Genomic DNA, 25,552 nt, shown 5'->3' on the forward strand with positions numbered 1-25,552 from the left:
CTGTAATTCAAAGAGACAGCGAGTCTCACGCTACCGCAATCGAAGAAAATAACATTGAGTCTGACATTGAATTGAGTGAAAATGAACAGTGCGATATGTCTAATTTTTCCACTGACAATATTGAATACGGTCGCGGACATCGTATAAAACGTCCACTTAGCAGATACGTGCCTGATTAGAACTTTGTTGAAGTTATGAACATTTAAAATTGAAATGAACATTGCATGTTTTCATGATTATGATTGGGTTATTTTAAATTATTTTGTTTGGATGTTGAACTTATTTTTTTTGATATATTTTGATTTTTCGTGTATATATTTTTATTGCATAATTTTTTTAGTTTTATTTTTGAAAAAGCTGTCTTCCATGTCCTGGTGTGTAGGATAATAAAATTAGTTATGCCTATTTGTTAGTCTAGAGATGAAGTAATTAAACTCTATGATACGGTCAGTTGGTCAAGAGACTGGCAGATTGTGTATCAGCTGTGATACTGTAAGGATGTGTATTCCTTGAAGTCTTGAATCAGTTAGATTCTGGAGGACTTGTATTTAAAGTTTATATGTTTAAACTGTGTAGCTTACTTTGTCAATGTGTCTGAAGTAATGTACATTTGTTAATAAACTTGTATATATAAATACCGTATTATTTAGTTACTGGGAATTTACCACAGGAAATATTGTTGTGCCATAGATGGCTATGTCCGTCCGTCTGTGTCGGTGTTGACCTCCCCTCGATCACGTTACGATATGTATGCAATACATGCATATGCAGTTAGAAATATAAAAGATTCATTTCTGCAGAGAATGATGATTAATTCTGATTAAATGGTACATAATGACTTGACTATACATGTACTATTTATAATAAACAAATCATTTAAAAATTGTATGGTTTCGAATATCATAAATATAGTTGCGACAATGAATAATCAGTCCCTTGCTTTAATGAAAATAAAAATTTTGCTTCAATAGTGCAGAGCAGAAAATGAACAATCAGTCCTCTTAGTTTACAAAAATAAATAACCGATCAAAAACAAATCCTCCTGCTCCCCCCCCCCCCCCCCCCACACACACACCCAGAATATCAAATGGTCGTCCCCTTATCTGTATATTATGAACATTCATTACTATATAAATAAAGTGTATTTACTCTCAATTCTAAGTTAACTAATCGATCCATGGTGGTCATTGATATAGTATACAGACCCTCTCTATTTAATAAACTCTGTGACCGCCGTGGATAGTAAACTTGAAAATGATAACAGATAGAATTCTGAAAATACACTTTATTTGTAGTATATGTATGTTCAAGTATAAAGAAAAAAGCAAACCGAAAGTCAAATCCGACTTAAAATTTCGTCCAATGACGGGACAATATCCGGATGCCTTTTTTCTCGTTTTCTCCCAAAATAACTCAATCTGAATAATCATATGAATGGATGACAAATGCTAATATGCACTGTACCTATAGGACACAGAAGTGTTGGTTAATTTATTGTGGTAAGAAGAGAAGCGACACACAAAAACTTATTTAACTTGAAAACGAGTTCATGGACCCCTCTTTTTTAAAATGACATTTGGTTTGATACGCAAGAAGATTATGTGTTGCAATTGTCATGAAAACACAATAGTGCATTTTTTTTTTAAATTTGATAAATATACAGCAAAATTTTATGTTTTTTTCTACATTCATGAACATTTGATGAATATGAGTTATTTCTGAATAAAACATGTATAAATTTTTAGGATACTTTATATTAAATAAAGAAATTACAAATTATTTAACAAAAAAACAATTTGTGTTTATCTTTTAAAACAAAAAAGTTATGTCTATCTTCCGAATGAGAAAATACGGCCACAAATACGAATTTTTGGCAAATATACAAAATTTCTACCTCATTTTACTCAAAAAGTAGCACATGAAGGTATATTTTTTATAACATATTTGATTTAATCAGGTAAAAAAAAGGCTATATGGAAATTTTTATCAAAATGTAAACTGTATCATATGCCCTTAAAGGAACACGACACTTTGTCACGTCGTACATTGAACGCACAACTTTCCACAGGTTCCTATATTTGAAAGCTTCGTCCAAAATTCTGAACAAATAAATTATCAATTTGAAAGTAACGCTTTGTTGTAATAAAAAAAAATGCAGTAGAGTCGTGTCTTGTCTGATGATGTCCTTTTCATAATGGACTTTTTTTCTATATCAATTCAAAGTTGTCTGTTGCTCATAATGTCATTTGTACATGCTGTCTTCTGCAATCTTTGGTTTAAAAAAATGTAATTAATTTGACTAAATTGTTCAGGAGGCTTAATTTTAAGTAAAGTTTATGTTTCCTTTATTTTAATAAACCGGTATGACAACTTGGTACCAAATATTGGTGAGTATTATATCAAATTTGATACAGTAAAACACATCAAATAGAACTAGACTTTTTGGGAGAGGCTAGATATAAAAAAGAAAATGTGGTATGATTGCCAATGAGACCATTCTCCACTAGAGACCAAAATGACACAGAAATTAACAACTATAGGTCACCGGACGGCTTTAACACTGAGCAAAGCCTATATCGCATAGTCAGCTATAACAGGCCCCGAAATGGCAATGTAAAACAATTCATTCCAAAAATAGAGTCCAGTTTAATGTGGATAATTCCAAAATTAAAGTTAATATATAAGTTAAATGTTGGTCATTCCAAGGTTAAAGTTGATACATGTAGTTCGAAGATTATAGTTGAAAATTCCAAGATTATAGTTGATAATTCTAAGATTAGGAATAAAAAAAGAAGACGTGGAATGATCGTCAATGAGACACCTCTCCAAAAAGACCTAATGACAACAAAATAACAGATATATGTCACCGTACAGCTTTCAACAATCATCAAAACGCATACCCATAATCAGCTATACAAGGTCCCGAGATCACAAATGTAAACCAATTAAAACGATAAAACTAACGGCCTAATTAGTGTACAAAAACATAAACGAAAAAAAATATGTAACACAGCAAGAACGCCAACCACTGAATTATAGGCCCCTGACTTGGGACAGACACAAACATACATAAAGTCGACAAATTGGAAAACATGAATGTCCATAATACGCAGTACATTTTGGATATCGACATTGTTTACCTGTATAGTCTTCGATGATTCTTAACATTGACAATAACTGTTTAATGTCTTTAAATATCAGCTGTATTTGTACGGGACTAAAAAAACAGATGTAATGTGAACTTTATCTATTACTCCTGTTTCGAGTCGAGTACAAATTAATACAGCTGATATTTAAAGACACTAAACAGCTATTGTCTTTATCCTGAAACTAATTCTGTATGTTGTTTGTGCTTTGAAAGACACAAAAACTCATATTTTTTGCATTTATTTCCGATTTAGAATCTCTATAAGCCCGCGTAGTAATAATAAAATAATTATTAAAATCACGACACGGGTTCGCAAAAATAGAATATCGAATAGTTAACAATAATACATCGCTCAGGGTTAATAATTATCTATTTCAACAACTATAAATTTCAACAGTATAACAAATACTTGTAAAGGCGAACTTGGTATTTCCTTAAAACATGCATGCTGAAATTGACTTTTGAAATTGATGATTGTCGACTCGTCTTAGAAAATGCTGCTGTTAATTTTCAGAAATTGGTTTAATTCTTATTGTTCTAAAGAAATGTTTAAAAACAAACAGAACGTATAAAAGTAAATTAATCGTTAGTTCGCGTAAGGTCATAAAATTTCAATACACACTCTGAGGTCACATATGTTCATACAATACTCGTCAATACACAAACTGAAACGTAGTCCCTGCGTAACCTGTTGCGACTAATATTTAAAACCTTTCCATCATTATTTAAAGCAAATTTGTAATATAATAAATACCTTGATGGATTACATATAAATATCCTGATTGAGAGGTTAGTCGATTCTGAAACTGAGGGATGTAACAGGTAATGGAAAATCCCCCCATGTTTACCTACTTGGTCAAATTAAAATATCTTTTGTCAATAGTGTTGTTTACGGAAGCGTATTAGCGCCACACACTTTTTTCTTTTTCCTATGTTTGCGTTTAACGCAAACCTTTGCGTTTAACGAAAACTTTTGCGTTAAAACCATGATAACGGAAACTTTTGCGTTATATCGCAAACATTTGTGTTATAACGCAAATATCTTGATTTCAATTATTCATGAAGTTTTGTATATATGTCCGTCTGTCATTTATTTCGAATGTGATTTACTAGTAGATAAAAAAAAAAAGAAACATACATACAAGGCCAAATCATTATCATAAATATGCATTGGAATAATGGAATACTTGAAGTGCAATTATACATAAATTAAGACTGATTTGTGCAACAGAAAAGTATATAATTTAACAAGAAAATAGATATAGTTTAGTATATAGTCATATTTAAATTGAAAGATCAAACATAATGTCATACAATTGTGAAACCTCCGAGTCAAATAGACAAATGATCTTTCTGCTTTAAAATGAATTATTAATCACTTAAAGGAAACATTTTTTTTAAATCTCAGAATATGATCAGGATTCTTTGATAGAAAGTCATTGAATTTTCATTTCAATATAATGAAGTATTATTAAGATGCTTGGGTAGCAATTTGAATAGAGAGAACATAATTTTATTAATAAATCATCTTCATTCTATACATTTATTGCCAAAGGGTAGCTTGTTCGAATCTAACCTACTTTACACAACCTCACTGTTATCAACATCGTGCGCAACGTCTCATTGTATTGAGTTATGCCTGCTCTTAATTAATATTATGTGAAGAAAGTAATACTGTCTTCACTTTTTTAAGATTTTAGGAGAAAGTCATTTTCAGTCAAATACCAAATAAAGTATATTTTCTGTGAAAAGCGTCCGTTTAAAACAAAAATTCGATGGCAGTTTTTTTTTTTTTTTCTTTTTTTTTTATGATTATATTTTAAAATTTGGTTTGTTTGAGGAAGAACCGAAATCTATATTGTTAGTTCTGTATAGAACACAGTATATAATAGTTGTTTTTAATATAACAGGGTTAGTCATGTACATGTAATTTATAGTTATAAGGGTGGCTCATATTTTGTTAAAACTTGTAATCATACCTGTAACAACTAATAAACAGCACCCATCCACCGCATAATTATCATCCACTGTTCGGTATAGCCCAGCATCTGTTTTCCTCACACTAATAACAGTTATATTTATTCTGCTTATATCTTTTGTCATGTTGTCAAATTTGTAATTGTTAGTTTTACTATTTACACTTATAGTGCCAAAATGTGCAGTATATATTATATTACTTCTGTTGTTCTGCTGAACGGTGAAGGAGTTGTCATTATTAAAACTGGTCCTCCATATTAAAGAAACGTTTTCGTTGATATCAGCAGTAACCGTGGTGTCTGAAAATATAATATCCAATTTTAATCACAGTTTTTTTAAACAAACAAAGTATTCGTATTCAAAAATAGAGACAAGGATATATTAATTATACTTGCGGACCTGCGGTTCACGATTTTTTAATTCGGAAGCTGATATTTCAAATCTTTTAGGCAAGGCAATGGCTACGGTTACATGGAAATGTAACAATAATAAAAAATACTATTGTTACATTGTTGACTTAATGCCGGAATGCATGGTTGGGTAAGGACCTGTTTAATTTCGAATGTAACAATAATTATTGAGGCTACGGTTACATTGCGTTATTGTTACATGAAAAACAGCAATGTACGATGGGACTAGTAATATGTACTAAATAATAAATGTTGAAAACATTTATTTTATATTTACAATACATACATTAATTTTATTACATACAATTTCTATACTGTATTTTTTTTTTTTATTTACAATGACAGTTTCTACAAATCCAGTAAGTGGTTTATTAAAGCATGTTTAAGTCCGACACATTTTTGATGAACGAAATTACGTCCTCCATGGATACATGTACATACAGAAGTTCCCAGTATTTAAGTAACAGTTAGCAAACTTTGCTTTTGATGTATCAATTTTTTTAGAACTGCGTTTGTATAGCTGTATGAAACTTGAGTCTTGATATTGTTTCAGTTTCGTTTAAAACAAGTTATTACAAGTATTATTTAGTACATACGAAAGAATTAAGCAATAAAACTATCATAGAAGATTTAAGTTTAATAAATCTAGCGTACATTGCTGTTTTTCATGTAACAAGAAAGTAATGTAATCGTAGCCTCAAAGTTGACCTTAGATGGGTTTTGTTATTATGTTTAGCACGCCAAGATATAGACTTTTTGTGCTGAAGCGGCGTTAATAAATCAATTTTTATTATTATGTCCTTCTGATCATATAGCTCTTCAAATATTTCAGTTCTTATACATCCTTTGATTTTAAACATTCACTATACGGGCATCTTTAAGTAGTCCTATATGTAATGCACAATGCATCTGAAAACGGTAAAAAAAAGCACTGACAAATTCTAGTTTTTTAACTAGCACTATTTGCACGTGCAGTATTTGTGTGTTTTAAAGGTAAAACAGTAACGCGCCGTATAATACTGCAATCGACCCGATTTTCTTTTTTAAGATAAAATTCTAAAGGAGATAAATATTTCAGAATCGAATGCTTCTTTTTGTAACTTCATTGGGGTGTAAAAGCGTTGACCGAAGTACATTTTTTGTGAGAGCGCTTCATTCTAAAAATATGCCAACGGTCAACGCTTTTACATTCCTATGAAGTCACAAAAAGAAGTATTCAATTCTTCTAATTACATTTTTAGCTAAGATCACGAAAACACGATTTTTATCATTTTTTTTATTTAATTTACCTGTGCACTTTATTAAGGGACACCGTGTCATCATGAATGATAAATTTAATTGTGTAATGAAGTTGATTAAGGAATAACGCGATATTGCAGTTAGCCAATCAGAATAACGTATTATAATGAAACACACATCTTATGTAATTATTTTGCAAATATCTGCGCACAAGCGCTTGCACTTTGGTATAATTATATGATACATATATTATATACTTTTTTTCATTTCGGACACTCTAGATATTTTAAATATTATTATTCTAAAGTATTACAAATGAACTTTTTGTCCAGGTCAAATATCAAGGTATTTTGTGACCTTTATTTATTAGGCATAATGATTGACAAGTTTTATAACGCGTGTTTCCATAAAGAAAAATAACTAGGGAATTTTTTTTTACGTCATGTCCAAATATCGGGAAACATCTAGTATGAACAGAAGTATTGGTACATAAAACTACTTAAATAATTTATTGAATGGGTAATTAATTTTGAAAACTATCAATGGTTTGTTTCTCGAATTGAAAACTGGAAATTTTTAATGATGACCTTAAGTTTGATCTTGATCTCCGGCAAGATTACACAAATGAAGCTTTTATATTTATGACACTTATTTTCAAAGAGTACACCTCACCCAGTTGCTAAAATTAGTGTTTTTGAAGTTCATCCAAACAAACTTCAAACCTTCAGGAATAATTTAACATAATAAGTAGACTTCCAAAACAAAATTTGAAAAATGAGAAAATAAGGGGGCCAAAAACAGGCCTTATCGTACCTTGTTCTTTAAAATTAAAATAAAATTGTTCTCTCCGCCGCTCCACCAAAGGTATTTCCCTCAAAGTTTGATATTTTCAATGTACGCTTTAATACCTTTCATTTAAACCTTTTCAATTTTCGCAGTAAAGACCATTTCCCCCGAATTTTCGAGACTGGAAATATATTATGTGTCAGCTTAAGGTTGACTTGTTGACCATTAATTTGATATGCAACAAAACCATTTTCTAGAAACTGATTTCTTGCACTTAATAACAAAATTCGTCTAATTTTGGGAACATGAATTTGATATGATCACATTATGACTTTTCATTTTATATATGCAACGTTGCCTTCGAAGATTTTTTTTACTTAATAACCCAACCCAACCTCCTTTGTGGTGGAAAAACTTTATTTTTGAAATGTACACTTTATGGACTTTTATGCAATAACCTAGATAATAACGATTTTAAGTGTTAACTTTTGCACTAAATTAATCCGCCTTTTTTCTTGTGGATAGAAAATTGATTAAAATATTCATTTTCCCAAAGTCCTAATTGAAACATTACATTTAGTCACTTTATATGTCCCATTTGTGCATAGTCCAAAATTAATGAATATCAATTTTATAAATAGAATTTATGAAACTTACAAAGTCAATGCAAACATGAAATTTTCAAATTGTCAGTATTTTATAAAGATTGATAACAAAATAATGATTTATGTTTATTTACATTGTCATCTGTTTCTTTACGTGTTGTCATTTCCACATTAAGCTTTTCTGAATTTCATAATAGTTTCCTGTTACACACTGTCGAAGATAAGGGGAGGCTTGAGCGCCCACAAACATGTTTAACCCCGCCATATTCTTTATTTGCCTTTCCCAAGTCAGGAGCCTGTATCAAAACTAATCTTTTATATACCGGCCTGAATTTAAAAGATATTTAGAAAAATAAGGCATACATGTAGATATTTGATTTATAAATAAGTTACTTGTTTAAAGACTCTTATAATACAAGTGTATAAATCGGAGAAAGTATGCCACTAGCAGCTCTGAGACAAGTGTACACGGAGACACATTTAAGCAAATGGGAAAAGATTTTCTCAACAATCCACCTATAAATCTATTATATCACCATTTTTTCTGCATTGCAATTGTTTAAATTGTTTAAATAAAGCCTAAGAAATATTTTTTTATTTGTTTACTTAGTTTCAGCATTCATTTATATTTATTTACGAAATTTTCCTTTGATCTTACTGACTATTTAATTCCTTTTTCAGCACAGTAGAGGGATATGAAACTAGAGGCTCTAAAGAGCCTGTGTCGCTCACCTTGGTCTATGTGCATATTAAACAAAGGACACAAATGGATTCACGACAAAATTGTATTTTGGTGATGGTGATGTGTTAATTTTGTGTTTGAAGTTCTTACTTTACTGAACGTCCTTGCTTCTTACAATTATATCTATAATGAACTTTGCCCATTAATAACAGAGAAAAATATTTGGTAAAAATTTACATAAATTTACCAAATTAATGAAAAATGCTTAAAAAATTGACTATAAAGGGCAATAACTCCTTAAGGGGTCAATTGACCATTTAGGTCATGTCGACTTATTTGTAGAACTTACTTTGCTGAACATTATCGCTGTTTACAGTTTATCGCTATCTATAATAGTATTCAAGATAATAACCAAAAACGGCAAAATTTCTTTAAAAATTACCAATTGGAGGGCAGCAACCCAACAACCGGTTGTCCAATTCATTTGAATATTTCAGGGCAGATATATATTGACTTGATTTAACTCCTTGTCAGTTTTGCTCTAAATGATTTGGTTTCAGAGTTATAAGCCAAAATCTACATTTTACCCCTGTTCTATTTTTAGCCGTGGTGGCCATCTTGGTTGGATGGCCATGTCATCGGACACATTTTTTAAACAAGATACCCCAAAGATGATTGTGGCCAAGTTTGAATTAATTTGGCCGAGTAGTTTCAGAGAAGAAGATTTTTGTAAAAGATAACTAAGATTTACGAAAAATGGTTAAAAATTGACTATAAAGGGCAATAACTCCTAAAGGGGTCAACTAATCATTTTGGTCATGTTGACTTACTTGTAAATCTTACTTTGATCATGGAAGTAATATTTAGAAGGAATAACAACGACTAATTAGCATGTATTTATAGCATGCTGAGCTCTGTACTAAAGTCATACGATTTCATCCAATTATAGTCTCAGCGGTAAGACGCCTTTGGTTACTATCTGCGTTACCGCGGTTGTAAAAGGCATCTGGAATTTCTTATCAGTCACGTGGTTTTATCGAGTCCGGTAATTATAGCGCACCTGTGGGAAATCCCTAGTTTATTAATAACAAGGTAGCGCTGTATCACATAGAATATGTACCTTTAGAAAGAAATCGAATGGTGAAAAAAACTTGAAAAACGGACGAGAATTGTTCAAACTACAGCAGTTTAACATGGAAAATTGTATTTAATTTAGCATATTTTTGCGTTTTACCGTTTGTTTTAAACTGTTCTAAAAGTATTTTCCGGTTAAAAGCGGATCCCGAGTTAAACAGTTAAATACCGATGAATCGATCAGGTTTCACATGATGTTTAACAAAATAATGTAGGCAAATGTAGGCATAGATTTTTTTACTGTTGAAATGTGCAAAGTTTATCGAGATTGAATGAAATAATATTTACTTTCAAGTATTCTAAATTTATGTATATGTCATAAATGTCATTGATTGCATTATTGAAACTGGACAACTAAAACGGGGATAATATTTTCGTAAATATATATTTAAAAAGTGTTTATTGTGGAATGCTTGTATTAATATAATAAGCTATACAGCAAAAAATATAACAAACCGATGAAATGGGCTAGCATCTATCTGTCTTACGGTAAATTCATTTACACAAATTAGTTTATGTATCAAGAACTTAAATTGAAGGATAGAACCGTTTAGAATTGTTAATAATTTAATTGACTATAAATACACGAGAGATTTAGATTTTTCGTATTTAATAAAGGGTGTCCAAACGTACTTTTTGTACAGTCATCTTCTTAACTTTATACGGAAATGGTTTTTTAATTGTCTGTAAATTTTAAAATTGAAATGACACAACTTTGTTCTCCAATTTCGTATGTGATAGCTGTCGGTTTTAACTATTAAGTTCAAACTAACCAAAAATAGGGAAAAATTGGACTAAAATAAAAATTGAACGAATGACTCTTTTCGGCAGCGTACATCAACGGCATGTAACGAATGGACTATTCGGGTTACTTCGCATGTATATTCGACAAAAACTTGTCTGTTCGTAGTTCTCCGTGAACACGAAAATGACCGATAAGTGTCAGTGATTTGATCGATCACATGCGGAGAATAAACTTCCATGCCAGATATTGAACCAATTAACGAGTTATTGAAAGATGGGCGGTAACGCAGATGAAACCTTTGAAGTGACGACGATGTTATTCCTTCCAATATTACTTCCATGCTTTGATGAACATTATTGCTGTTTACAGTTTATCTCTATCTATAATAATATTCAAGATAATAACCAAAAACAGCAAAATTTTCTCAAAATTACCCATTCAGGGGCAGCAACCCAACAACGGGTTGACCGATTCATCTGAAAATTTCAGGGCAGATAGATCTTGACCTGATAAACATTTTACCACCCATGTCAAATTTCCTCTAAATGTTTTGGTTTTTGAGTTATAAGCCAAAAACTGCATTTTACCCCTATGTTCTATTTTTAGCCGTGGCGGCCATCTTGGTTGGTTGACCGGGTCACGCCACACATTTTTTTTAAACAAGATACCCTAATGATGATTGTGGCCAAGTTTGGTTCAATTTGGCCCAGTAGTTTCAGAGGAGAAGATTTTTGTAAAAGATTACTTATATTTATGAAAAATGGTTAAAAATTGACTATAAAGGGCAATAACTCCTAAAGGGGTCAACTAACCATTTCGGTCATGTTGACTTATTTGTAAATCTAACTTTGCTGAACATTATTGCTGTTTACAGTTTATCTCTATCTATAATAATATTCAAGATAATAACCAAAAACAGCAAAATTTCCTCAAAATTACCAATTCAGGGGCAGCAACCCAACAACGGGTTGACCGATTCATCTGACAATTTCAGGGCAGATAGATCTTGACCTGATAAACATTTTACCCCTCATGTCAAATTTCCTCTAAATGTTTTGGTTTTTGAGTTATAAGCCAAAAACTGCATTTTACCCCTATGTTCTATTTTTAGCCGTGGCGGCCATCTTGGTTGGTTGACCGGGTCACGCCACACATTTTTTTTTTAAACTAGATACCTTAATGATGATTGTGGCCAAGTTTGGTTCAATTTGGCCCAGTAGTTTCAGAGGAGAAGATTTTTGTAAAAGATTACTTATATTTATGAAAAATGGTTAAAAATTGACTATAAAGGGCAATAACTCCTAAAGGGATCAACTAACCATTTCGGTCATGTTGACTTATTTGTAAATCTAACTTTGCTGAACATTATTGCTGTTTACAGTTTATCTCTATCTATAATAATATTCAAGATAATAACCAAAAACAGCAAAATTTTCTCAAAATTACCAATTCAGGGGCAGCAACCCAACAACGGGTTGACCGATTCATCTGAAAATTTCAGGGCAGATAAATCTTGACCTGATAAACATTTTTACTCTGTCAGATTTCCTCTAAATGCTTTGGTTTTTGAGTTATAAGCCAAAAACTGCATTTTACCCCTATGTTCTATTTTTAACCGTGGCGGCCATCTTGGTTGGTTGACCGGGTCACGCCACACATTTTTTAAACTAGATACCCCAATGATGATTGTGGCCAAGTTTGGTTCCATTTGGCCGAGTAGTTTCAGAGGAGAAGATTTTTGTAAAAGCTAACGACGACGGACGACGACGACGACGACGACGAATACGACGGACGACGACGGACGAGGACCGACGCCAAGTGATGAGAAAAACTCACTTGGCCCTTTGGGCCAGGTGAGCTAAAAATATCGATAGAAACTAAGGGGGTACGTGCCGTTTTCGATGAAATCAACAACTTCGTCATAGTTTAAATAGCGATAATTATATTATAACATTTATCATCTCAACTGATACTCACTTTCGCCGAGATGACTAACGATAATTTAGCACTGTACATCACTAATTGATAAGTAATTATTCTAATAAGAACACAGATATATTTCTATACAAAGTCATGTAAAAATAATCTTTTCATTATTATAAGTGTTCATGACATGTCTCATTAGAATGTTTAAGCAATACGATGGTATAACAATTAAAAATTTACAATTCACTAAGAGTGCATTTCTTTCTAACACAAACGATACAAACGACTAAGCGCGCACATGCTTTGGTTATTTGTTTATAATGTACGTTTGTAAAGTTTACATAAACTTTGACAAACTATGCACTCGCTAAAAATGCGTCTAAAGTTTGTCGTTCATCGTTTGTTAGTACAAATACTACATTTGTTTCTAACTTCAGCCTGACTAATCGATGTATTTGTTTCAGCCCTTGTAGTAAGTCTGTTTACCAACAACATGTGCATGCATTATTGAAAGTTCAAACAGGGTCAGTAAACAACACTGTGCGGGACAAATTTGCCATAATTCCAGAATTGGCAAATCTGACTTTGTCGGTTTACAAGATATCACAAATATTTTTTGCCCAAGTGGTCCGAGACCACAATTATTTCGTAGTGCATTTCTTTTTGAACATAAATGAAAATTTAAAAAATCCCCCCTGCGCTTTCTAATTTTTACAGTGTGTTGTACTACTTTTGGGACAAATTATATCAAAATTATAGAAAACTTCATCGGCTCTAACTCAAAATATGAACAATTTTATGTTTAGGGCGTCTTGTAATCTTTTGACAGCTTCCGAAGTGCTAATTTTTAACCTTTTTCAGCTGGACCAAATCACTACTTTCCTTTAAAATTCTGGACCCAAATTGTTTTACAGTGTAATTTCACCCCCTACTTGCAATTTGAGGAATTAAACATTAATGGCAAGTAACCCACTGTAAACACTAGGGACTATACTCGTGGACAACGAAAATCAAGGGACGACAATTGTGGTCTCGGATCTAATAGGATAGAAAGAGTTGACCAATCTTTAAAAAACTTAGTATGACCAAAGCTTAATTAATTATAACACTGCTTACAAAGTTTCATAATAATAGGATATTTATTATACACAATATGTTAAATTCTATACTCATCTTTGAGTGTTAAATTATGACGTTAAAATTGAAAAATTTCAAATATCACCATTTGGGGCTTTAAAAATTAAGCTATTGCAAAAAAAATCTTTTTAAATACCTTATTAAATAATTTATCATGTAATAAAAGCAATAGAGTACTCATTTGATTTCTCAGACTTAGCAAAATTATTCAAAAGTCAAATTTATATGAGCCTGCACCTAAAAATTAAGGTTTTTCAATGAAGGGAGCCTTACATGAAGATGTAATATTTTCCAGCAAGTTTAAATTTCCTTTTTTTATATTAGAAATTGACCATTTTCATATTACAATGACAGATAGGCCGACTAGTGTAAAGAGTGGAAGATAAAGGCTTTATGTGTAGTGGCAAATATTCAGTCTTGCAAAAGGCCATGGAACTCTCAAAGAGAAGTTGTCATGCTTATAATGTAGAGAGAGCATGACACTCTCTCATGGCGAAACTAGGGTTAATTAGTCCCCCTCCAACCAGACGTTGTTGCGTATTTATACATCTCGAAAACCTAAACGGAAACTTTTTACTGACGGAACAGAAAAGGTCCATATGATCATATTCAAATACTCATGTTAAGCCCTTTACTTACCATATACATGTACGTTTTGTATGTTATGTATGTTAATGATTCAGAAATAAAAACACAAAGAGCAAAAAAAGTCGTGTGTAAACAAAAATTGTGCGAGCATGTGTCAAAAGTATTTGTGATAGCTAGTTATGAAAGTCACGTGATTAGAAAGAAAATGAAGTGTTGTTACTCTCTCAACAAAAATATGGATTTTGGATAGTTATACTGGAGATTTTGGAGGAAGATTTCGACAATTGTGAATATTATATTGAAAACTGTTTATTAGACTTTGAATGGAAGTGTTTGATAGTAAATTTGACCTATTTCACTTATAAGATCTAGACCAACCAATCATATCAAGAATGTCGATGAGCGATACGTCGAGGTTAATAAAGGAGAGCCGAAGAATCGTTGACGCTTCCAATGATGTAAACCTGAACTCCGGCACATTGCTAAACATGATTTTAGAAATAGTTACAGGTATCGACTCTACAATGAGACGAATGGAAACAAGTATGGAGAAGCGCCTTGATGATTTGAAACAAGATTTCTTAACGGTGTCAGCTAGGGTAAGAACATTAGAAAACCAGGCGAACGATTTCACCAAAAAGCTGTCAGACTGCGAGACTAGCTGCCAAGGTTTTAGTAATCTGTTTGATCAGCTAACTGGACCAGTAAAAACTAACAGACGCAATATTAACAATCACGATACAAAAATTAAGAAACTTGAAGAGAACACTATCGACCAACCGAGTGTTCCACCAGTCATAGCATCAAAGGAAATAGAGTTCCTAAAGGCAGCCATTCTTGACTTGCAATGCAGGTCAATGAAAAACAATCTGATATTCACGGGCTTGCATAGAGTTCCTGGTGAAGACACGGAAGAGCTTTTGCGATATTTTTTGTACAATGAGCTGGGGATCGACTACAAGATCGAATTCGGCCATGTCCATCGATTCAGAACAAAGGGGGACAACAGAAGAGCGCCGATAGTTGCAAGATTCTTATATCACCGCGATCTGGAATATGCTTTAGGAAATGCTACCAAACTTAAAGGTAGACCGTATGGAATACGGGAACAATTTCCTCGTGAAATCGAACAAAAGCGGAAGGAACTTTATCCCGTGTTAAAACAGGCCAAACAGCAAATTAGACAAGCCTCTCTTGTGCGTGATAGACTATATATAGACAATCAGCTCTACATTCCGGACACGCTAATGGAGGATTCTAGAACAGAGCATACCGGCTCTTCATCAACAAACCATGACACGAGCCCAAAAGGGTCGTATTCTAATGATACACCACCTAGCAAAAGACAGCGACAGGGACCGTCTCCTAGTCCACCAGACACAAACGCTCCATCGAATTCTGGCAGATAGGGAAATGGTGCAAGAGGACAACCTCAAAAGAAGGCAAATAGTAATAATAAGAAATATACATTTAACAATGGTAGTTTGAATATTTAACAATGGTAGTTTGAATATTTGTTTCTTGAATGTTTGTGGACTTAAGAAAAGACTATTGTCTCCTGATTTCGTTGACATTTTGCTTGAACATGATATCTTTATTTTTGTTGAAACGATGTTAACTGATTTTGATACTTTAAACTTACCAGACGATTATATTTATGTCACAAAAAATAGAAAAAAAATTAAAAAAGCATCAGGTGGAATAATTGTTATTTATAGAAAGAGTTTAGGAAAAAAGTTGAAATTCTATAATACTGAGAGTCAATTTGTTTTATGGTTTCAAATTTCGAAATCAATTCTGTCACTTAATTCAGATGTAATTTTTGGCTGTGTTTATGTACATGTACCACCTGAAAATTCTAAGTATTCTACTATAGAAGCTTTTGAAGAAATGGAAAATGAATTAAATATCCTATCAAACACTGAAAATTGTTATGTTGCCCTAGTTGGCGATTTTAACTCAAAAACTGGGTCTTTACCCGATTATATTATACCTAATGAGTCAGTTGTTAGTATGTTTGAATTAGATTGTGATGCTGATATATTAGAGTATTTATATGATTTTGAGAATCTGATTTAAAACAAAATCTCTTTGCAAAGAGTGTTTCAGTGTACATGTAGACCTAATAAGTATGGTCATAGATTGTTAGAGTTGTGCAGAAAAAATAATTTAGATATTGCTAATTCAAGAGTTGGATAAAATAAAGATATTGGGGAGAAAACATGTAACGATTCAAGTGTTGTTGATTATTTAATTACTTCATCAATGCTCTTCCCTATGATTTTTATGCCCCATTTATGGGCATTATGTTTTCTGGTCTGTGCGTCCGTCCGTCTGTCCGTTCGTCCTTCCGTCTGTTCGTTCGTCCGTCCGTCTGTCCCGCTTCAGGTTAAAGTTTTTGGTCGAGGTAGTTTTTGATGAAGTTGAAGTCTAATCAACTTGAAACTTAGTACATATGTTCTGTATGATATGATCTTTCTAATTTTAATTCCAAATTAGAGATTTAACCCCGTTTTCACGGTCCACTGAACATAGAAAATGATAGTGCGGATGGGGCATCCGTGTACTGGGGACACATTCTTGTTTATTTTGAAATTGATGATTTTATACCTTTATATTCAGATTGTCATTCATTTATGCATTTTAGACTTCAGGCCACATTAAGTAAATCAGATTCAATTGTTACTGACAAAAGAAATGATAAAACTTTTGTCAGGTGGAAAAGTGAACAGAAATCTGAATACGTTGATCGAATTCACAATGATCCCGAAAGTATTTTGGCCACTGTTATGAATAAACTGGACGAATTGTCCGTAAATAATGAAGCAACTCAAAATGATATAAACAATAAAGTTTTAGATATCAGCAAAAAATTTTAAAATGCGGCTGCAGAAACTTTTGGGACAACTAAAAAACATAAACATTTTTACAAACATGAAAATTCTAAACCTTGGTTTAATAGAAAATGCTCGATGAGTAGAAAAAAATTTCATAAAGCTCGAAAGAGATATAGTTTTTTGAAAAATGCTGAAAACAGACGTAAAATGAGACAAAAACCCCTTGTATGTTTTGAAGAAAATTGTAAAAAATGGAAACTTAAGATTAACACAAGCAAAACTAAAGCAGTGATTTTTAGTAAAAAGAAATCCAAATTTTATGATATATGGAGAAAACATTGAATTAGTTGATTCCTACTGCTACCTTGGGGTACTTTTCAATTACAACGGTAGCATTTGTATTGCACGAAAAAAACTTCATGATCAAGCACAGAAGTCCTTGTATGCTTTATACCGAAAAATAAAAAATATATGTATTCCCGTCGATTTGCAGCTAAAACTTTTTGATTCATTGGTTAGTCCTGTTTTATTATACGCTTCAGAGGTATGGGGATTTGAAAGTAAAGATAGCATTGAGAAAATACACCTTCAATTTTGCAAAAACATTTTGAAATTAAGAAGCAGTACACCAAATTATATGGTGTATGGGGAACTCGGAAGATTATCTTTGGAAACTATTGTTAAACGTAAAATGGTGTTGTTTTGGAATAGTTTATTATTGGAGAATAATATACAATTACTGTCTTTTGATGAGGTAAATGTGTAGTTTTATTGACTTTTGAAAAACTGATATTCACTGAGGCCAACGGCCGAAGTGAATATCAGTTTTTCAGAAGCCAATTAAACCACATATTTACCGAAACAAAAGACAGTAATTGTTTTATTCCATATTCCGAGAGAAATGTATTTAATGGCAATTATTAACCAAAACCAATTGTACATCAATCGTTTTTTTACCAAAATAGTGCAGGTAAAAGCACGCGACGTTATGCGCGGTGAATATGCTTATTTATTCAAAATTCCATTCATATAGAGAAACCTATTAAAGTTTTATCAATATGGAATAACAAGTTATCTTCAATTATGTATAAATTAATGCTCAAATTACATGTTCAATACCCCAACAAAATTTAAATGGATTACGTACGTTAAATTCATATTTGACGAAAATGGAATTATTTTTATTTGGCAAGATCAACTTCCATTGGATAAACTGGGTTTAAAGAACATTATTACACAAAAACTGAATGATAAATTTATCCAACATTGGTTTTCACAAATGAATAACTCTTCAAGAGGTTCATCTTATTCAGATTACAAACAGGAATTTCGTTTGGAAACCTATTTAATAAAGTTGAAGCTGTGTGACAGGATTTATATAGCAAAATTCAGATGTTCAAATTTAAAATTTCCTGTAGAAACTGAAAGATGGTTTGGAATACCAAAAAATGCGCGAATTTGTCATCTCTGTGGAAATGGTGTGGAGATGAATTTCATTATCTTTTCAAATGTCAAAAACAGGAAATAAAACTGCTTAGAAATAAATATATACCACAATATTATACTACAAATCCAACGGAATACAAATTAAAGGGGCACTAGCTGTCAAATTCATTGTAACCGATTTGACTCAAATTCTCATATTTGGTTTATAACAATGTAAAACATTTATCCAAACTATCAAAAGTCTAAAATAAACAGTTTACAGAGCATGGGGTAGATAATATATAGGTTCGTTTCGTGTGTATTTTAGTCCAGACGCCATCTAATTAACTATCGATTTGACCTCAGATGACCATATAAGCGATGTAAACAAAAATAAAGATACGAATAGATTAAACCAACACGTGCAATTGCATTTTTATAGGTCTGTTTGATTTTATTTTATAGATTAAAAATAGATGTTTCTCATTGTTTTTAACCATATTAGAATGATTTTATGTGCATCGAATTAGTAATCAAATGATTTACCGTAGTTTCACTTTCATTGTTGACATTCTTTTTCTTTAAATAACCAGTACACGTACAATGCATGCGTTGTCAATCTCCAGCTAGGGGTTAACTTGAAGTTCACATGAATACCGGTTAGAATGATGATGACGTTTTCACTTGCAAGTGAATCAGTCAAAAATTATGTTTAATCGCTTATTTCAACAAAATTAAAGGAAATTGATTGCTAAAAGCAAATTATTATTTCATTATTCGAATTTGATTAATGATTGATCTAAAAAAAATCATACTTTATTTTTTTATATATATCGTAGCTAGTGCCCCTTTAATACAGCTTTTAACATTCTGTCATGTAGAACTTTACAAAAACTTTGCAATATTTTTAAAGATACTTACACGATACTTATGATTTATGTTTGTCTTTTTTAGTTGAATGTTATAGTAATTTGTAAATTGACATTTTGCTATATGTTACCATGCATGCATGCATTCATGCATTATTTTGTTTAGTGTGAATGTATTGAGTATAAACATGTGTATACTTGTATATATGATGTCCTCTTGTACACCTATGTGTCTGAGGTTTAATAATAAAGTATTGTCTATATTGTCTATAAAGAGAATAACAACTAGTTCATAATTTAGTCCTAAACATCCATAGTATGAATCAACAGTACTGTAGAATATAATATTTCAATCATTACAAATGCATGCTAAATGCAATTAAAAAGTGTTATCTACAGTAATACAGTCTCTATAACTATATACATAAAAAAACAATGCATATCTATCTATTTGATGAACATGGACAATAAGTATGTTATTATACTTTTAGGAAAAGAGAACTTACTTGTCATCCAAAACTTTTGTGTAGTGTATTCTGAATAAGGTGATGCTGTTAAACAATTTATTTTGACAGTATATTCTGAACACATCGAAAGGTTTGGTATCTCAAAGCTAGAAGTTGGATAATCGACATCTTTAAATCTTCTTTCTGAGGTTAAATCTATATCGCCTCCTTTTGAATCCATGAGATAAACCCGAGACCATTTTACCCCTTGATTAGTAGGAATAATCCATGTGATTTCAGCTTTACTTCCATTAACATGTATTCTGATATCTTTTGGTGGATCTGGTTTACCTGCAAATTAATGAAAGATATTGAAACAGTCAGGAAAGTCAGGCATTCACGCGAAGATGAGAAATTCGAATTGTTTTGTTAAAAAAATATATGCAATCTAAAAATTCTAATAAATTATATTTAGCTTCCATCATCTTTTTATGATGAACGGATGTAGATTGGTCGACATGTTACAACATAGTATACCCAAACTGGGCCTTGGCGCCAGTTTGAACCTTTATTAAGGTATACCAATTAGCTTTTTTTCATAATTGATGAAGTGGTCTCTTTTGTTTTGAAACAGTATTTTATATCATTAACTACTGTATTTGTAGTATTTTATAAAATGAATAAGTATTATTTGTATTTTAATAGTCTCTCATAATTCTTTTAAGAATGGCATATACATGTATTTAATTGTTCTAACTATGTTTACTACATGTATAATTAATTTTATAATTGTATCTTGTTTTAATCATGTTGTATGTGGTGAGACTTTAATAAACTATTGAATCTGAATCTGAATCTGTCATGTCAATTAAAATTAATTTCAATATCAACAAGGAAAAACAGTTTTAGCTTTTTATCAAATTCGTTCACAACTTAGTCCCAGTAAAAGCTAATAAACGGCTTAATTTTTTATTAGAGTTTTGTTGAATTTTTTAATGTTTTTGCACGACTCATTTTTAGTATCCCTTTTTTGTTTGTTAACAATTTCGTTCTTTGTCCTAATCCCTGCATGATGTTCTTAATAAATGCACGGTCCAATTGTATTTATATGTTTTTTCTCACCAAACAGATTGCTAAGTATATTACGATATAAAACATTTGACATATTATATCGTCCTTATAAAACCACAGTAACTAATTTCAAAGTATTGCTTTGAAGATTTCCCGTATGTTTTACACATAGTCATCCCTTTTCTTATACGATGTCATAAATGAAAAATTAACTTTTACACTACTTACCAATAGCCAGCATCACAGTAGGAAAATCGACGCTAAAAAATAATAAAATGTAAATTAACTCCATTACGTTTAATATACACTAACTTTCGTCCTCGGACTACATGGACATGTGATGTAGTCGGAAATCATCTCTTGTGACGACAGGAAAAGTAATAAGAGGATTATTTCTACTTCTTCCCGATGAAATAACAAATACCGACAACTTCCTTATCACTTTATGTCTAAGGAGGAGTCGTTGGGAAGTAGTGAAAAGTTTCAAAGTAGTTTTCTGAAATAAAATATTTCACATTTTTCATGTGAGGGCCTTTTATAGCTGCGTATAAGGTATGGGGTTTTCTCATTGTTGAAGGTCGTACGCTTGCCTAATATGATTTCTAACATCTACTTTATTTGAACTCTGATTCATATTCGTACATAGTGTATACATGTATCATTGGCAATCGTACCACGTCTCCTTATCTTTTTATTGGCAAACATCTAATTCGTATTCGACAAACAAAATATTAGTTATCACTCGAACTCTCCATTATCATTTTAAACTAATAATTATTTTAAATTGTTCAAGATTTTCTTTGAGTTTTAAAGTTTATTTCAAAAGCAAATAAATTCTCTGAAAATTTTTCTGTGGTAGACTGACACAAACATCATTAAAAAATTCCGCTGCTTTAATAATAATAACAAAAAAAAATAGATTACACTGCAGACCTGGAGTTTGAATTCAAAATATTAAAATGTGAAGATGCTTCTAAAATACATTAACATGTTACTATGGTTACAACTTACAAATGTATACCGCTCATGGTGTTACTCTGTCCACACTGCTTGTTTCAACAGTTACCAATAGTAACGCGATTTCGCGGGCATCTTCTATTAAAAACAAAATCCACAATTACAAACTACCGAACGGATATGTTGGTATTATGTATACAAAACAGAAACCCAACGAAACAAACATGTTTTAATTATTTGATTGATTTAGCACTATTGACTGCAATGTGAAAAAAATCGTTTATTTGTTAAGGAATTAGGAGTGTCAAGAGACCTCAGGGTAGAAACCTGGCAAAACTAGTCAATGGAGATCGAAGTGCAACGTATCTGTCTCGTGCGAGATTGCAACTCAAAACCTCAGTGTTGACAGTCTATCTATATAAGTGAAAAAGAAGATGAATTACTCAGAAACCGAGCCCAAACCCCCTCCCTACCTCCATTCCGGACCTGTGTGGAAACACCATCATGTTAAATGTATATCCTATATCCTTTTTAAAAACGCTCATTTTAGGCTTTATATTTTACGATTCGACATTCTGTGAATAAAAACAATAAAATTAAAACACTTGGCAATTCAGTGAAGGCTGACCTGTTTGAAAATCGAAGTATTCATGTTTAAATGGTAATTTGTAAAGGTAAAAATGAATTTCCTTAAAAAGTGAAGAACAGAAATTATCCTACACAAATCATTTTGACTTAAAAAAAAAGTTCGTTGAATGAAACAAAATGCACAACATTTTTTTAATTAGAATGTTTTAAAACCATCATCTTAGAAAAGAAGAAGAGATAATTGATCTGTACAACTTGGATTTCATAATCACAAAACAGTGCATTGTTACAACAAGAATACAAAAATAATTTATTTTAAAACGTATCGTGTGAAATAAGCTAGTCCGAAGTACTCGGATAAAAATAAGGATCAAAGTTAACTTTAAACAGGAAGTTTAGTTATACATAGACTTTCGTCGCTATTTTGAGGAAATGTATACTTATACAAAATTTAAGATTTAAGATTAAAAAGTATTTTGGTTTTTACTCCATGCATGTGAATTAGTTACTTAACTAAACCATTGTTATGTTTTATTTTTGTCATCATTGCGGTTATTCTTTCTTTTATATTCACAAAATGTATATTTTAAATTAAAATATAATTGTGGCAAATAATGTAGCTCTGTGAAAACTGAGTTTTAATTTCAACTGATAGTTGTATATGATTAAACCAACATATATTTACAAGCTGTGCACCTGTTATACATGTATCCATGTGTAAGGCCACCTATATAAACTTTGTAGTGGTTATTGAGTTTTATTGTGGCATTTTTGTCAATATTGTTCCATGGAATCATTGTGTTCTCTATAAAAACAAAAATGTCCCCTTAGACAAAGGCATAACCTTTTGATATGCCAATTAATTTGTTATTCGTACCGTTTGGTTACTTTGTACGCGACATGTATCCAAAATATTGTTTGGTCGGATAATCTTTTAAGCAAACCAAAAGTGTCTCAATACTCCGTCATTTTTTTTAATTTTTTTTTTTATTAATTTCAGTTTGTTTGTTTACATGTTATGTTGATTGATTGTTCTCTAGTCTAAGCTGTCCAATCTAAAAACGCAAATTTGAAACATATAAAAAATGAGATTCTGAACAGTAAACAGAATATCAAAAGTCTGTTAAGAACTTCAATTTTAAAAGATTTTCTCAATTTCGATTATTTTGTCATTTTTATTGTATACATGAATCATGGTATTTTGTCAGTTTTATTAGATTTGACATTTTTAAATTTTTCCATAGTATTTCAATACTCTCTCTCTCTCTCTCTTTTGTTTATTTTTGTCGTTTCGTTGCTGTCTCATTGCCATTTGCCTCGTTATCTTTTAAAATATACTCTTTTGAAAACAAAAAGTCTTGAAAAACCTTTACATCAGCTTTTTAAAAAATAATGTTTTAAGAATATCTCCATCATTATCTTTTACTTTGCAACTTATCAATGTCGACCAGGATGAGACGTAAGTGTGGCTGGTAATTCACGATGCTCACACCATACATACAATTATCTGCTTACCTGACGCAACGGGTGTATTTCTATTCCATGCAGCTACTGACATTGTTATGTCCAAGGATCACAAAGTATTTCACGCGTGAAATATTTTTTGAATAAATCAGTGTACTTTGCCAGTGATTTTTATCATATTGCCTGATGCTTGCAGTGTTGAGAGAATATTTCATATTGAGTGGTATGAGGTTTTTTTTCTGAAACATTAAAAGTTTAAATACAGCTACGGTGTGTGTGGAATAGTTAAAGTTTAACAAAGGTGAAGTAATAGACTAAGTTATCCCATGAAAACGGAATGCTTCAGTGTAAGATCATCTCGATGACCGGAGGCAGGAGAGCAATCAAACAATGACACACCAAGTCCGAATGGAATAACTATTTTACATGCAAGCTTTTCTAGATAATATTTACAAATATTTAGTATAGGCTTCATAACAGTTTACAAAACGCCGCGCAATCATTATAATATACTTTATATATTTATATATAATAGTTATAGTATACCCCTGGACACAATGTTAAGTTATATTAAATTAACATGGAGTTGAAATCCAGCCGTCCGGGTGTATTGGTATGAATCGTAGGTAAAATGTACATAAGCTAAACAAAAATGAGTTCTATTCCCATCATAAACACTTGATTTTTTTCTACATACATTTTGTTAGTTTATTTAGTCTTTTCCGTACAGATATTTCTAAGTTTTATTGCATGCGGATTTGACATATCCGCCAAAATGTTACAGAAACAAGAAAAGCACACATACATGTTTAACCCCGCCACATTGTTTATGTATGTGCCTGTCCGAAGTCAGGAGCCTGTAATTCAGTGGTTGTCGTTTGTTTATGTGTTACGTATTTGTTTTTCGTTCATTTTTTTTTTTATATATAAATAAGGCCGTTAGTTTTCTCGTTTGAATTGTTTTCCATTGTCATATCGGGGCCTTTTATAGCTGATTATGTGGTATGGGCTCTGCTCATTGTTGAAGGTCGTACAGTGGCCTATGGTTGTTAATGTCTGTGTTATTTTGGTCTCTTGTGGACACTTGTCTCTTTGGCAATCATACCACATCTTCTTTTTTATAAAAACAGAAAAACTCAAAATAGAGTAATCCGGCTTAGATCGCCCCTAGTAGAAGAAAGAAGCCCGATGTAAGGGTTATATAAACCATGCCACACTTCAAAATAATGTAACTATATACCATTTACATATTAGTTAACTATATTTACAAGTACCATTCTAATGTTAGCAAGCATATCAAATGGTTCCTTTTTCTTTATTTCATATGCACCATTATATATAGTAGGAGTGCTTTTCACTATGACGCAGCATAGTTTATTTAAGTAATTTATATTACTTTCATTTCATTTTATTGTACAGAAACTAAAAAGGCTAACAAACTATCTCCGAAAATACATATGTTAAATCTGGAACACGAAAAAAATCATTTGCACATTTTTAAACGGAAAATTATATACT

General features: G+C 31.6%; 1 protein-coding gene across 1 annotated transcript in view; it reads right to left on the minus strand.

Moving 5' to 3' along the window:
• The window catches only part of LOC139523633 (protein turtle homolog B-like), a 70,023-nt gene extending 48,633 nt beyond the window's left edge, over window positions 1–21,390 (minus strand). Inside the window, exons 1-3 of the mRNA XM_071317797.1 lie at window positions 21,254–21,390; window positions 20,015–20,305; window positions 5,128–5,424 (exon numbers count right to left, since the gene is read on the minus strand). Coding sequence (XP_071173898.1) covers window positions 5,128–5,424; window positions 20,015–20,305; window positions 21,254–21,317 — 652 coding nt within the window. The 5' untranslated portion in view covers window positions 21,318–21,390. The remainder of the gene's footprint in view (window positions 1–5,127; window positions 5,425–20,014; window positions 20,306–21,253) is intronic.
• Between the last annotated feature and the right edge of the window lie 4,162 nt (window positions 21,391–25,552).

Source organism: Mytilus edulis, chromosome 5, assembly GCF_963676685.1.
Source record: "Mytilus edulis chromosome 5, xbMytEdul2.2, whole genome shotgun sequence".
Lineage (NCBI taxonomy): Eukaryota > Metazoa > Mollusca > Bivalvia > Mytilida > Mytilidae > Mytilus > Mytilus edulis.